General features: G+C 35.7%; 1 protein-coding gene across 9 annotated transcripts in view; it reads left to right on the forward strand.

The window, feature by feature from the left end:
- Positions 1-13,204, forward strand: part of RABGAP1 (RAB GTPase activating protein 1) — a 155,068-nt gene that overhangs the window by 45,976 nt on the left and 95,888 nt on the right. For all 9 annotated transcript variants that reach the window (XM_082695490.1, XM_082695489.1, XM_082695487.1 and 6 more), the window contains 4 exons: positions 6,181-6,291; positions 6,676-6,742; positions 7,421-7,523; positions 8,454-8,623. In XM_082695490.1, coding sequence (XP_082551616.1) covers positions 6,181-6,291; positions 6,676-6,742; positions 7,421-7,523; positions 8,454-8,623 — 451 coding nt within the window. The remainder of the gene's footprint in view (positions 1-6,180; positions 6,292-6,675; positions 6,743-7,420; positions 7,524-8,453; positions 8,624-13,204) is intronic.

A 13,204-nucleotide genomic window follows, 5' to 3' on the forward strand; every position in this document is an offset into this window, starting at 1 on the left:
GGAAGCAGCTCAAGTGTCCATCAATAGATGAATGGATAAAGAAGATGTGATAATTAAATATATAATGGAATACTACTCAGCCATAGAAATGGAATGAAATCTTGCCATTTGCAACAGCATGGATGAAGGTATAATGTTAAGTGAAAAAAGTCAGTCAGAAAAAGGCTTATTCCTTTCTTTTCATTTTTTGTCTTTATGGCTGAGTAATAATAGTCCGTGGTATGCATTTGCGTGTATATACACACACACACACCCCAATCTTCTTTATCCATTCATCTACTGATGGACACTTGGGCTGCTTTCCTGGTTGGGCTATTTAAATAATGCAGCAGTAAACATAGGGCTGCATGCATCTTTTGGAATTAATGTTTTCATATTCTTTGGGTAAATACCCAGTAGGGAAATTACTGGATCATAAGGTAGTACTGTTTTCCACAGTGGCTGCACTAGTTTGCATTCCCCTCGGTAGTGCACCAGGGTTCCTTTTTCTCCACATCCTCACCAACACTTGTTATTTCTTGTCATTTTTGATACTAGCCATTCTGACAGGTGTGAGGTGATACCTTATTGTGGTTTTGATTTGCATTTCCCCAGTAATGAGTGATGTTGAGCATCCTTTCCTGTGTCTGTTGACCATCTGTATATCATCTTTGGAGAAACGTCTTTTCATGTCTTCTGTTCATTTTTAAATTGGGTTATTTGTCTTTTGGGTGTTGAGTTGTGTAAGTTTTGTGGGGTTTTTTTTCTTTTTGAAGACTGACTTTGTTTGTCAGAGAGAGTGAGCACACAAGCAGGGAGAGCAGCAGGCAGAGGGAGAAGCGGGCCCACTGACTTGATCCCAGGATCCTGGGATCCTGACCTAAGCTGAAGGCAGATATGCTTAACTGACTGAGCCACCTAGGCATCCTGTATAAGTTCTTTATATACTTTGGATACAAACCCTTTATTGGATATATCATTTGCAGATACCTTCTCCAGTTCAGAAGGTTGTCTTTTAGTTTTGTTGATTGTTTTGTTTGCGGTGCAGAAGTTTTTATTTTGTTTACAATAATTTATTTTTGCTTTTGTTTCCCTTGCATTAGGGGACATACCTAGAAAAATGTTGCTGTAGCTAAAGTCAGAGAAATTATTGCCTGTGTTCTCTTCTAGGATTTTTTTTGGTTTCAGGTCTCACATTTAGGTCTTTAATCCATTTTCAGTTTATTTTTGTGTGTGGTGTAAGAAGGTGGTCCAGTTTCATTGTTTTGAATGTTGCTGTCCAGTTTTTCCAGGACCATTTGTTGAAGAGATGGTCTTTTCCCCATTGTATATTCATTATTCCTTGTCCAAGATTAATTGACCATATAATTGTGGGTTTATTTCTGGGTTCTCTGTTCTGTTCCATTGGTTTATATATCTGTTTTTGTGCCAGTACTGTACTGTGTTCCTTAGAGCAGCTTTGTCATGCATCTTTAAATCTGGGATTGTGATACCTTCACTTTTGTTCTCTTTTTCAAGATTACTTTGGCTATTCAGAGTCTTTGTGATGTCATGCAAATTTTAGGAGCATTTGTTCTAGTTTTGTGAAAAATGCTGTTGGCATTTTGATAGACACTGCAATAAATCTGTAGATTGCTTTGGATGATATAGACATTTTGTTCTCCCAATCCATGAGCATGGAGTATCTTTCCGTTTATTTGTGTTGTCTTCAGAGTATAGGTCTTTGGCTGCTTTGGTTAAGTTTATTTCTAGGTTTACTGTTTTTGATGCAGTTTTAAATGGGACTTTTTAAAAAATTAACATATAATGTATTATTTGCCCAAGGGGTACAGGTCTGTGAATCATCAGGCTTACGCACTTCACAGCACTCACCACAGCACATAGCCTCCCCAATGTCCATAACCCAACCGCCCTCTCCATACCCCTGCCCCAGCAACCCTCAGTTTGTTTTGTGAGATTAAGAGTCTCTTATGGTTGGTCTCCCTCCCGATCCCATCTTGTTTCATTTTTTTTCCCCTACCCCCTAAACGCCCCAATTTGCCTCTCAAATTCCCCATATCAGGGAGATCATACGATAATTGTCTTTCTCTGATTGACTTATTTCACTTAGCATAATACCATCTAGTTCTATCTATGTTGTTCCAAATGGCAAGATTTCATTTTTTCTGATGGCTGCATAGTATTCCATTGTATAAATATACCACATCTTCTTTATCCATTCATCTGTTGATGGACATGTAGGTTCTTTCCATAATTTGGCTATTGTGGACATTGCTGCTATAAACATTCGGGTGCACGTGCCCCTTCGGATCATTACATTTGTATCTTTAGGGTAAATACCTAGTAGTGCGATTGCTGGATTGTAGGGTAGCTCTATTTTCAACTTTTTGAGGAACCTCCATGCTGTTTTCTGGAGTGGCTGCACCAGCTTGCATTCCCACCAATAGTGTAGGAGGGTTCCCCTTTTCTGCGCATCCTCGCCAGTATCTGTCGTTTCCTGACTTGTTAATTTTACCCGTTCTGACTGGTGTGAGGTGGTATCTCATTGTGGTTCTGATTTGTATTTCCCTGATGCCAAGTGATGGTGAGCTCTTTTTCATGTGTCTCTTGGCCATCTGAATGTCTTTGCAGAAATGTCTGTTCATGTCCTCTGAATGGGACTGTTTTTTTCATTTCTCTTTTTAAGAGGCAAGGTTTGAAGAATTTTAAAGCTATTAAATTCTTTTGTATGGGGAAATACGTTACGATACTATGTTCTTTTAGAGTAACCAGCTGACTGCTGATATGAAGTATGACAGTATTTAAGCAAGCTGGATTTGTAGCTGCATTTGTTTTGCTGATTCTTTTGGTCTTTTTGGCTGGTTAATTTGTTTTAATAATCTAAAAGTCTTAAGGCTGTTGACATCAGTTTTTCCATTAAAGTTTACCTGAACACATTGGATGAGGAGAAATGGAGTCTGTGTCTGAAGTCTTAATCTTGCATATAGGGTCAGAAATAACTGGCTTGGGCTTTTACGTAAAATGATACTTTTGAGTAGTGGAAAGAACCCTAGAATAGAAATACTTAGATTTAGTTTAATTATTGCTACTATTAACACTGTGAACTTTTCCAAGTTTTTTTATATCTCCTGGCAGTAGTTTTCTTACTTATAAAATAAGTTGGCTAGACTCTAAAGTGCTTTCTAACTTTAAACTACTACAGTTACAGATGATTTTTTTTTTCCTTTATAACCCATATCACATATTAGGTGCTTCTTGGATCATAATTGATAGTTGCATATTCAGAGTGTCTCCTTTATGATTACCTCATAAAATGGGTAAAATGAAATTACATTAAAATATGAATGTTTTCTACTATTTTGCTTTCAAATTAGAAAACACAGTGACTGGTTTGTTTGAACAACTGATAACAATTGGTCTCCCTGCAAAGACTTTTGGAATTATCATGCCATCTGGTGGCCAATTTCATGTACAATGCAGCTTCAACTTTGATTTGTGCACTGAAATATTAGACATGGTCTGTGGTCTGTGCCCACTCAATAGCTGTATTTCTGTTCGCACTGCAACTTTGGGATATGCTGCTTCCCACAGTATATATGCCGGCCCTAGGAAGTGGAAATTATAATCTTTAAACTTTGTAACAGTTTTTTTCCTTTTTAAGAAACAAAAGTTTCTTTAAACTCCATTTTTCCCCTTTAGTAAAGAAATTTATGTAGATCCCTTTTATAAATTTCAATTACAAATAGGAACGATGTCTAAGATCTCAGAAGCACTAAACTGCTTCTTAACTTAGGCATGTTCAAGGTAGAATGATCATAATCACAGACATCCCTGTTCACCCTCATACCAAGGGGTTGCTATATGAAAAATCCCTAGATGGTCATTTTGCTCTTTGCATTTGTCAGGGCTTTGTTATTTTTTTTTAACGTGGTTTTATTGAATTTGTTGTTTATGGTAAAAATAGTGTTGTGTAGCCCTATCATAGTGATAGTGACTTGTTGAAAATTAGCATCTCTTTATCAGATTTGAACAGGTCAAACAGCTGTTTTTTTCTAGTGATTCTGTAAACATTGAGGTACCCAAAGAATTGTCAAGATGTATGTTCCCCTTAATACTGTTTGTAATAATAAAATTAAAAGGTGGAAGTTAAATGTTCACCAGAATAGAATAATTAAAATATGATGCATTTCACAATATATACAAATGTCAAAACATTGCTATACACCTCAAATAAATATAATGTTGTATGTCCATTATATTTCACTAAAAACATGGTGGTGCACCCATATGACTTAGCATCTATCCAAAAAATATAGGTGTAATAAGTAACCATAACACAAGATAGATTGTGGTTTTACTCTAACAATGCTGTGACATTTAGTGATATTTCACCAAAAACATGGTGGTGCACCCATATGACTTAGCATCTATCCAAAAAATACAGGTGTAATAAGAAACCATAACACAAGATAGATTGTGGATTTACTCTACAATGCTGTGACAAGACTTAATGCTCTTCTTTTCATCCTTGAAAAGGTATAATTCTTAATATTAGAAACCTACTTTCATTTTAGCCCTTAGGAAGATCGAACGTTTTCATTTATAACATTCAGAGCACTTTTTGTCTTATTTATTCTACCATATAATCCCATTAGATATGCTGGGTATTTGATACTTTCCTTGTTTTATAAGTTAAGAAGCCTGGGGAAGTTAAACCTGGATCTCAGTGTTGTAATTTATATAATAGGAAATCAATATAAAATTATTGGGGTGGATCTGTTCAGTGATACGATGACAAAACTAGAAATATAATCTCCTTGAAGTTCACTTCACTGCCTGCAGTCTCCACTCTGTTCCTGTTAATAGGGTTTCTCCTTATACTTCAGCATTAAGACACCAGAGACAACTTTGTATTTGCTGTTGTCTTAAATACTAAGATGGGATTATATTTATTTCTCTGTCAGCATTTGCAGAACATAAAGAGTAGTGTAGCTTTTATCATTTAAAAGTTGAGACCTGTGTACATATCCTTAGAGGTGAAAATTCTGTCAGCCACAAATGTTTAATAGTTTGGTATGCAGACATTTTTCTTTGCACGTTTGTCATTTCCAGACTCCCTTGCTAAGATTCTTCAGTTTTCTTTTCTTTTCTCTCTCCTTCTCTTTTTTAAAAGATTTTATTTTAAAGTAATCTCTACACCCAACATGGGGCTCAGACTTAACAACCCTGAGATCAGCCCTCAGTCACTGACTGAGCCAGCCAGGCACCCAGATTCTTTGATTTTCTTATTCTGAGTTTCAGAGAGTGTTTTTGAATTGGTTACTCTCTAAGTACAGATGGCCTTCAAACTAACTTTTTATCTTCAGAGCCACTTTTTCCTTTGAGTCAGTAACTGGAAATCTCATTTAGCCTTTTATAGTACCTTTTAATGGTTCTACTGCCATTATTATTTTAAAGTTATACAGTACCAAGACATAATTTGTATTTGCTGCACATTGGCAGATTGCCATTGGCAGATATTTGCTTTTAGAACAGAGGAGCCAGAGAAAGTGGTGTGTGGGAGAGTAGGGGATTACTTTGGTCAATTCTAATTTTAAGGATATTTTCAATTTTTTTTCTTAAGTAGATGTTTAACTATATCCTTAGTATTATTTTTATAGTTACTGCACAGGTGAATAATAAGGTTATTACTGCTTAAGGGAAGCACTAAGCAACAGTTTACTGTTGGCCATATTTTCCTTATCTCAATTATTTTTTGAAGGTACCTTGCTTAGAAATTCAAAAGATCTATGATTATTTTTTCTTTATTACATATTTAAACAAATAAGGCAGTAATTATTTGTAAAAAAAAAAAAAAAAAAGGTGACTAAGTTAAAAGAAAATTAACATTTTTTTTGAGTACCTATGTGCTAGATGCCTGCTAGGTGCTTTATAGATATCTAACTTAACAACAACAGAAGATTAAGAAATTAAAGCCACATTTTAGGGAACATATGAGTTTTTTCTAGCTGTTACAAATTGTTTAGTGGATTATATACAGCAATGATAATATTTTCACTGAAGAGGTTGATGATGATTTTTATATTTCTGTTATGACTTGAAAACCAGGCATAGAAAAGAATCCTAGATTCAAGGAAAGTTGTTCTAGTATATGTCACAAGAAAATACTTTGCAAAATTAATGAAACATGCTGTTCTACAGTGCAGTTCCTAAAGAGAAGGACAGACAGTGCTTTAAACTTCGCCAAGGAACTGATAAGAAAATTGTCATCTATGTGCAACAAACAACTAATAAAGAGCTGGCCATTGAAAGGTAAACATTTTTAGTAAATTCAGCTTAAATATAAATTCTGGTTTTTATCAATCCAGTGGAGTAACCATATACTGTATTCAAAAATGTATTTGGAAGAATTTTGTTCTCTGGGGAATTCTTTGGTCTATTGAAGTGAATACTTTGTTCACTTTGAATTAACTCCTATAAATCTTCAGCTAATATGCTGACTTTCGCTATGTGATAATGGAAGACACATAGAATTTGTTTATGTAAATTAAAGAAGTAAGGTTATTTGGGCAATACTAGTTTATTAATAATTTTAACGTATCCTTTATCCATCAATAAGAATTTTAAATGACCTAATTTAAACATCTTTTTTTTATATTATCTTCTTTGCAAATTTATGCCTGTTCTTTCTTGCAGGTGTTTTGGTCTTCTCCTTAGCCCAGGAAAAGATGTACGAAATAGTGACATGCACTTGTTAGATTTGGTAAGACTTGCTTTTCATTTTAAGGTTATACACTATTTCCATGATAAAGGTTTCACTTCATCTGACCTGAATCTGATGGTAAAGGACTTCTATGAAGGTGTTCTTATGAGCTGCAGTAGCAGTAAACAAAGATAAGGAATTTCCTCATTTCTGACTTGATATTTATTAGTCTGACCTTAGACCTATTTAGTCTAAGCCTCAGTTTTATCACTGTATGATAGAGAATAATCCTTGTTTATAATTTAAGGTTGAAGTTGGAATCAAAGAAAAGGTTCACGAGAGAAGTAGAGACTATCATGAGTTTTATAAATGTAGGTAGTATTAGTATTGTTGCTATTATGAAAATCTTTATTTTCCAAACTGAAATTTATGTGATAATTATGCACTTGTCAGAAGCATTCAGCATAGACTCAGGTGGTAAATTTCTCTGAATTTGTAGTTTGATATGATTTCTAAGCATTTACTTCATAATTTTACAGGAGTTTTTGCATAAATAATTGGCGTATCTTTTATTTTAACTGCAGTCAGTCTCATTCACATATATTTCTATCTGTTTTAAAAATATCTGGCCCTCTTTCATATTCTTACATTTTTATGACTCATTCTTTTAAAGGCAGCAAAATGGGAATTAGCTGTTGTTACTTTATTTTGGCATTAATGTTTGTCTTTACTCTTTAGGAATCTATGGGCAAAAGTTCAGATGGAAAGTCCTATGTTATCACTGGGAGCTGGAATCCAAAATCTCTACCTTTTCAAGTTGTAAATGAAGAAACTCCTAAAGGTGATGCAGATTGCTGATATCACGAACAGAAATTTTAGTCCCAAAAGATACCCAAACCTTAGGACCACTTATTTGACAAATATCAGTATTTTCTTTAATTCTAGTGAAACTAAGAATTTGTTATAGGTCTTTGAGTTTATTATTAAATTTGACCTATAAACAAAGTATCATTCCCCTCCCTTATTTTTCCCTCCTGTCTTAATTTTTCACTTCCCTGCTTCCTTTTCTATTCGTGTACTTACTTATATACAGAATTCTAAATTTTATTTTTGTGGAAAGATAATATATGCACATATGGTTAAAAATTAAAAGGATATGGAGGGAAAAGTAAGACTCTACCACGGTTCTCAGGGCCCTACCCCAAGGGGACCATAGGGACCAGTTTCTTATGTAGCTTTTCAGATACTCTTTGTGCAGAAACCACCTTTTTCAAGTTATTTCCTACTGTTTCTGAATGTCATTTAGTGGCTGCATAATATTCTCTCCTGAAAATGTAACATTATTTGCCTAACTAGTGTCTCCTATTGAGCATTTATTTTTTTCACCTTCATTTTTTTCTTGTTACTCATAGCACTATAGATAAATGGATAAGTTAACCAAGATTTTAAAAGTTGAGAATCCCCACTGTTGGTGAAAGTGGCATGAAGAGGCCATATGCCACTTTTGCAAATCAATTTGACAGAACATTTCATAAACTTTTATATAATGCTGTCACTAATTACAAGGAGTCTACCCAAGCAAAGAATTCTCAGTACAGAAAAAGAGTTTTCAAAACAGCAATGTATCTGATTACTTTAGATTTTGATTTAATTAATGGATTACCTTAAGCTATCTTGACAGTTTGTGAGAAAAGTAACTAATTTTACATTAATTGTATGAGCAAATATATTTCCGTTTTTTTTATTTGCTTCTCCCCACCTCTCTCTCTAGATAAAGTGCTGTTTATGACCACAGCTGTTGATTTGGTAATAACAGAAGTACAGGAGCCTGTTCGATTTCTCATAGAGACAAAAGTCCGCGTTTGCTCACCTAATGAAAGATTATTCTGGCCCTTCAGCAAACGTAGTACTACTGAAAATTTCTTTTTGAAACTAAAACAGGTACTACACTTTCTTATAAATATGGGAGGGAGGTAGATAAAGGAGAAACTATTTTTGAGGCTGATTTATCATGAAGCTAAATTGTCACTTTTATCTTTAAATAGTCATGTGTATTTTAAACATATTAAGAGGAGAAGTGTCTTTTATTTTTACCCACCTATTTATCATTTTTTTTTCTCTTCATTTCCTCCTCAAGAACGGTTCTTGTCTGATCTTACTTGCCTTCAATCTGGAGAACTGATTTTAAGATTTCTTCTGGTGGCCATCCACTAAAGTCCTATAACTCTTAGACTTCTTTATCTGAACATGGTTTTATTTCACCTTCATTCCAGTGGGATATTTTCACTGGCTGTAGTATTTCTGGATTGACATTTTTTTTTCTTTTAGCCTTTTAAAGATGTCATCTCAGTCTCCTGGCACATTGTTTTTGATGTGAAGTTAGGGTGCATTTATTGATACTCTTTCTCTGTCTGGAATGAGTCACTTTTTCCTAACTGCTTTTTTTTTTTTTTTTTTTTTTTTTTTTTAAGATTTTATTTATTTATTTGACAGACAGAGATCACAAGTAGGCAGAGAGGCAGGCAGAGAGAGAAGAGGAAGCAGGCTCCCCGCTGAGCAGAGAGCCCGATGTGGGGCTCAATCCCAGGACCCTGGGATCATGACCTGAGCCGAAAGCAGAGGCTTTAACCCACTGAGCCACCCAGGCGCCCCTTTCCTAACTGCTTTTAAGATTATTTTTTATCTTTGATTTTCAGACATATAAATATGATGTGCCTAGGCATAATATTCTTTGTCTCACTTGGGTTTGTTGAGCTTCTTGAATTTTTATTTATTTATTTGACACAGAATGAGAGAGGGAGGAGTGGGAGAGGGAGAAAAAGACTCCCCACTGAGCAGGGAGCCCAATGTGTGGCTGGATCCCAGGACCTTGGGTTCATGACCCCAGCCAAATGCAGACTTAACCTACTGAGCCACCTAGGTGCCCCAAACTTCTTGAATTTTTCAAGTTTTGTTTTATCAATTTTGAGGAAAATCTGGTTTGTTATTTCTTTCTTTTTTTTTTTTCTTTCTGAATCTTAAAAAAAAGAGGGGGCTTAAAAACCCTTCCTACAATTTCCTCCCCATCCCCCCCCTTTTTAAAAATTTCTTAATTTTTTTATTTTGGTTTGTTATTTCTTTTAAACTTTTTTCCTGCCCCATCTCTTTTTTTCTCTCCTAAGATTCCACTTACATATATTTTAGTCTGGTTGTTTTGTTTTGTTTTGTTTTCTAAAGATTTTATTTATTTATTTGATAGAGATCACAGGTAGGCAGAGAGGCAGGCAGAGAGAAGGGGAGGAAGCCAGCTCCCCACTGAGCGGAGAGCCCAATGCGGGGCTTGATCCCAGGACCCTGAGATCATGACCCGAGCTGAAGGCAGAGGCTCAATCCACTGAGCCCCCAGGCACCCCTCTGGTTTTTTAAAAATCTTATATTTTTTTTTCTGTTTTTACTTCAGGTGGGATATCATTTTAACTCTCTTTTGATGTGCTTAAAGTTGGATTGCCCCTTTCATCATCCCCAATTTTTTATTAAGCTCATTCAATTAAGTTTTGTTTTTGTTTTTGTTTTTTTAATTTCAGGTCTTGAACTTTTTATTTCTGGAATGTCCATTTGGTCATTTGGTTCTTTTTTATAGTTTCTGTTTTCTTATGAGATTTACTCTTTGTTCTTTCAAGAAGATTCTCTCTTACATCCTTGAGCATAATTATAATACTGCTACTTTAAAAATCCTTAACTGGGGCGCCTGGGTGGCTCAGTGGTTTGGGCTGCTGCCTTTGGCTCGGGTCATGATCTCAGGGTCCTGGGATCGAGCCCCGCATCGGGCTCCCTGCTCCGCAGGAAGCCTGCTTCCCTCTCTCTCTCTCTCTGCCTGACTCTCTGCCTACTTGTGATCTCTGTCTTTCAAATAAATAAATAAAATCTTTAAAAAAAAAAAAAATAAAAAAAATAAAAATCCTTAACTGCTAATTCTAATGTCTGGTGAGTCACATTTTTCTGTTTCTTTGTCTAGCAATTTTGGATATGTTAGATATGTTAGACATTTTTTAATAATCGATTTTTATGGTCTGTTATGTTATGGTCTCTTTTGAATATCAGCTTTAAAAAAAAATCTGTCAGTTAATTTGGTCAGAGTCAAATTCTACACTCTATTTTACCTGTGGCGGGCAGCAGATGAAATCTATGTTTCCTTCTTTTAGTTTTTCTTGGCTCAGATGCCCCACTACTTACGCCCCCCTTTTTTTTTCCGCTTTCCTTTCCTTTGTATCAGCACTTATTGAAAAAAAATCAATTCCATAATGACCTAAATTGCTAAATCTGGTGGTCAGAGTCTTCATGATCACTCTCCCCTTCCTTATCCTTTCACTTAGCCTTCAGGATATCTCAGATTTACCTCGGTCCTCCACCCTCAACCCCTAAAATGCTCTCCATACCTGTCTTCACTGTCTCAGTTCATGGACATCATCTCCTAATTGTCGCTGAGAATTTTACTTTGATTTTTCACACCCCCTATCCAGTCTGTCAGGAAATTCTGTTTACTATCAAAATCAATCATATTCTGGCTGCTGCTTAGCACTTAAATTACACTAATCTTATTTGAACTGTCACCTTTACCTGAGTTACTGTAGTAGCCTCTTCACAGCTCCCTGTTTCTTTTTGTGCACCCCCCACCATACATTCTCAACACAGCAACCTAAGATCAAATCATATCACTTTCCTGCTTATAAATCTTTAAAGCTATTTTACTCTGTAAAAGCGAGAGTCCTTTCTGTGGCTTTTAAGACACTATGTGGTCTACTGTCTGTTGTGTCATGAACTTTCTCTCTCAATGCTCTTCTTCCTTGCTGCTTCTGCTCTAGCCATGCTCTCAGGGCCTTCCGCTATTAACTGTTTCTTCTGCCTTAAATGCTCTTCCAGTTTCTCACTTGCTATTATTCACCTTTTTCAAGTCTTTATCTTCTATAAATTTGTGCTTAGATTGACACCTTAGTAATGCCTGACTGCCACATGTAAAACTGCAGTTTGTCTGCTCTTAACTTCCAGCGTACGATATAATAAATTTTATTTTGCTTATTATCTGTTTTCCCTGTTAGAAACCTCTACTAAGGGGCACCTGGGTGGCTCAGTGGGTTAAAGCCTCTGCCTTCAGCTCGGGTCATGATCCCAGGGTCCTGGGATAGAGCCCCGTGTCGGGCTCTCTGCTCAGCGGGGAGCCTGCTTCTCCCCCACTCCCCGCCCCCCTGCCTGCCTCTCTGCCTACTTGTGATCTCTCTCTCTCTGTCAAATAAATAAATAAAATCTTTAAAAAAAAAACCTATTTAAAAAAAAAAGAAACCTCCACTAAGACAGTATTCCTGATCTGCCTTGTTCACTGATTTATCCCAAGCATCTAAAACATAGTTCTCTGTAAATATTTGTTGAATTGATTCTTATTGACACGTAACTTCGATTTTCAGTTTTACAAAATTAAAGTGTTGCTTGTGGATTTACTTGAGTATACTTTCTGGTAGTAATAAATACTTTAGTTCCAGTGTTTTCAAGTTATCCCTTTTGGTTATAGTTAGAGAAAGGTGGCAAACAGAAAAGGAATAGAGATTTCTCTTCCATTTTGTCTTAGGAGACAGAATGTAATCCTGGGCTCCAGCACTGTTCTCCCAGCACATCACTATGGCAGCAGAAAAGGATTAGCATAGGGTTATCAACTAGAAGTTTGCTTTGGAACCAGAAAATGTGGATATTACCAGTGACTAGCAAGTACCTTAAACTCTGTGAGCCTGTGTACTCAACTATAGAATGGCAGTAATTGAATCTTCCTCACAGTGTTAGGTTGTGACATTAAGTGAGAAACTGTATAACACATTTGGCATATAGTATGTTCTTCATGTATTTTAGCTGTTATAGAGAGGGACTGTGAAACCTTAGTGAAGCAGAGAAAGAATAAAAAATATTAAGTCATTGAAATGCCGGGGTGGCTCAGTCAGTTAGGCATCTGACTCTAGATCTCAGCTCAGGTCTTGATCATAGGGTCGTGAGTTTGGGCTCATTTTGGGCTCCACAGTGGGAATGGAGCCTACTTTAAAAAAAAATCCTAAGACATGAAATCAGAACAACATTGATTATTATTAGTGGATCAACCCCAGAAGAACAGCACTTCAGAAAGAAAACCATTTTATGGGTATTATTTTAAAAGTTTAGGGAGTAGGGATGATTCTTAACTGTTTAGAGTAAGGGATGGTAAATAGAAATTAATTCCATAATTTTAGTACAAATTTGTATGTAAGAAAACATATTTTCTTTAATTAGTTCTGTCTTTTTAATCTTAGTGAACATCAATAAGATTCCTTTGATCTCTCTTTTCCCTTTAGATCTTAGACAGCCTTATATTCAAAGACTGCATGCGTTTACAGGAATATTATTTCATGTGGTTTGGTCTAAAATAATATATCTAAGTAGGCTAATAAATGACTTAGGCGTGTCAAGTAGCCAGAGGCACATATACCTGAGACCTAATCCAGTAGTCTACTCTAGACTCTGTTAAGG

This window comes from Mustela nivalis (assembly GCF_964662115.1).
Source record: "Mustela nivalis genome assembly, chromosome: 13".
In the NCBI taxonomy this organism is placed as follows: domain Eukaryota; kingdom Metazoa; phylum Chordata; class Mammalia; order Carnivora; family Mustelidae; genus Mustela; species Mustela nivalis.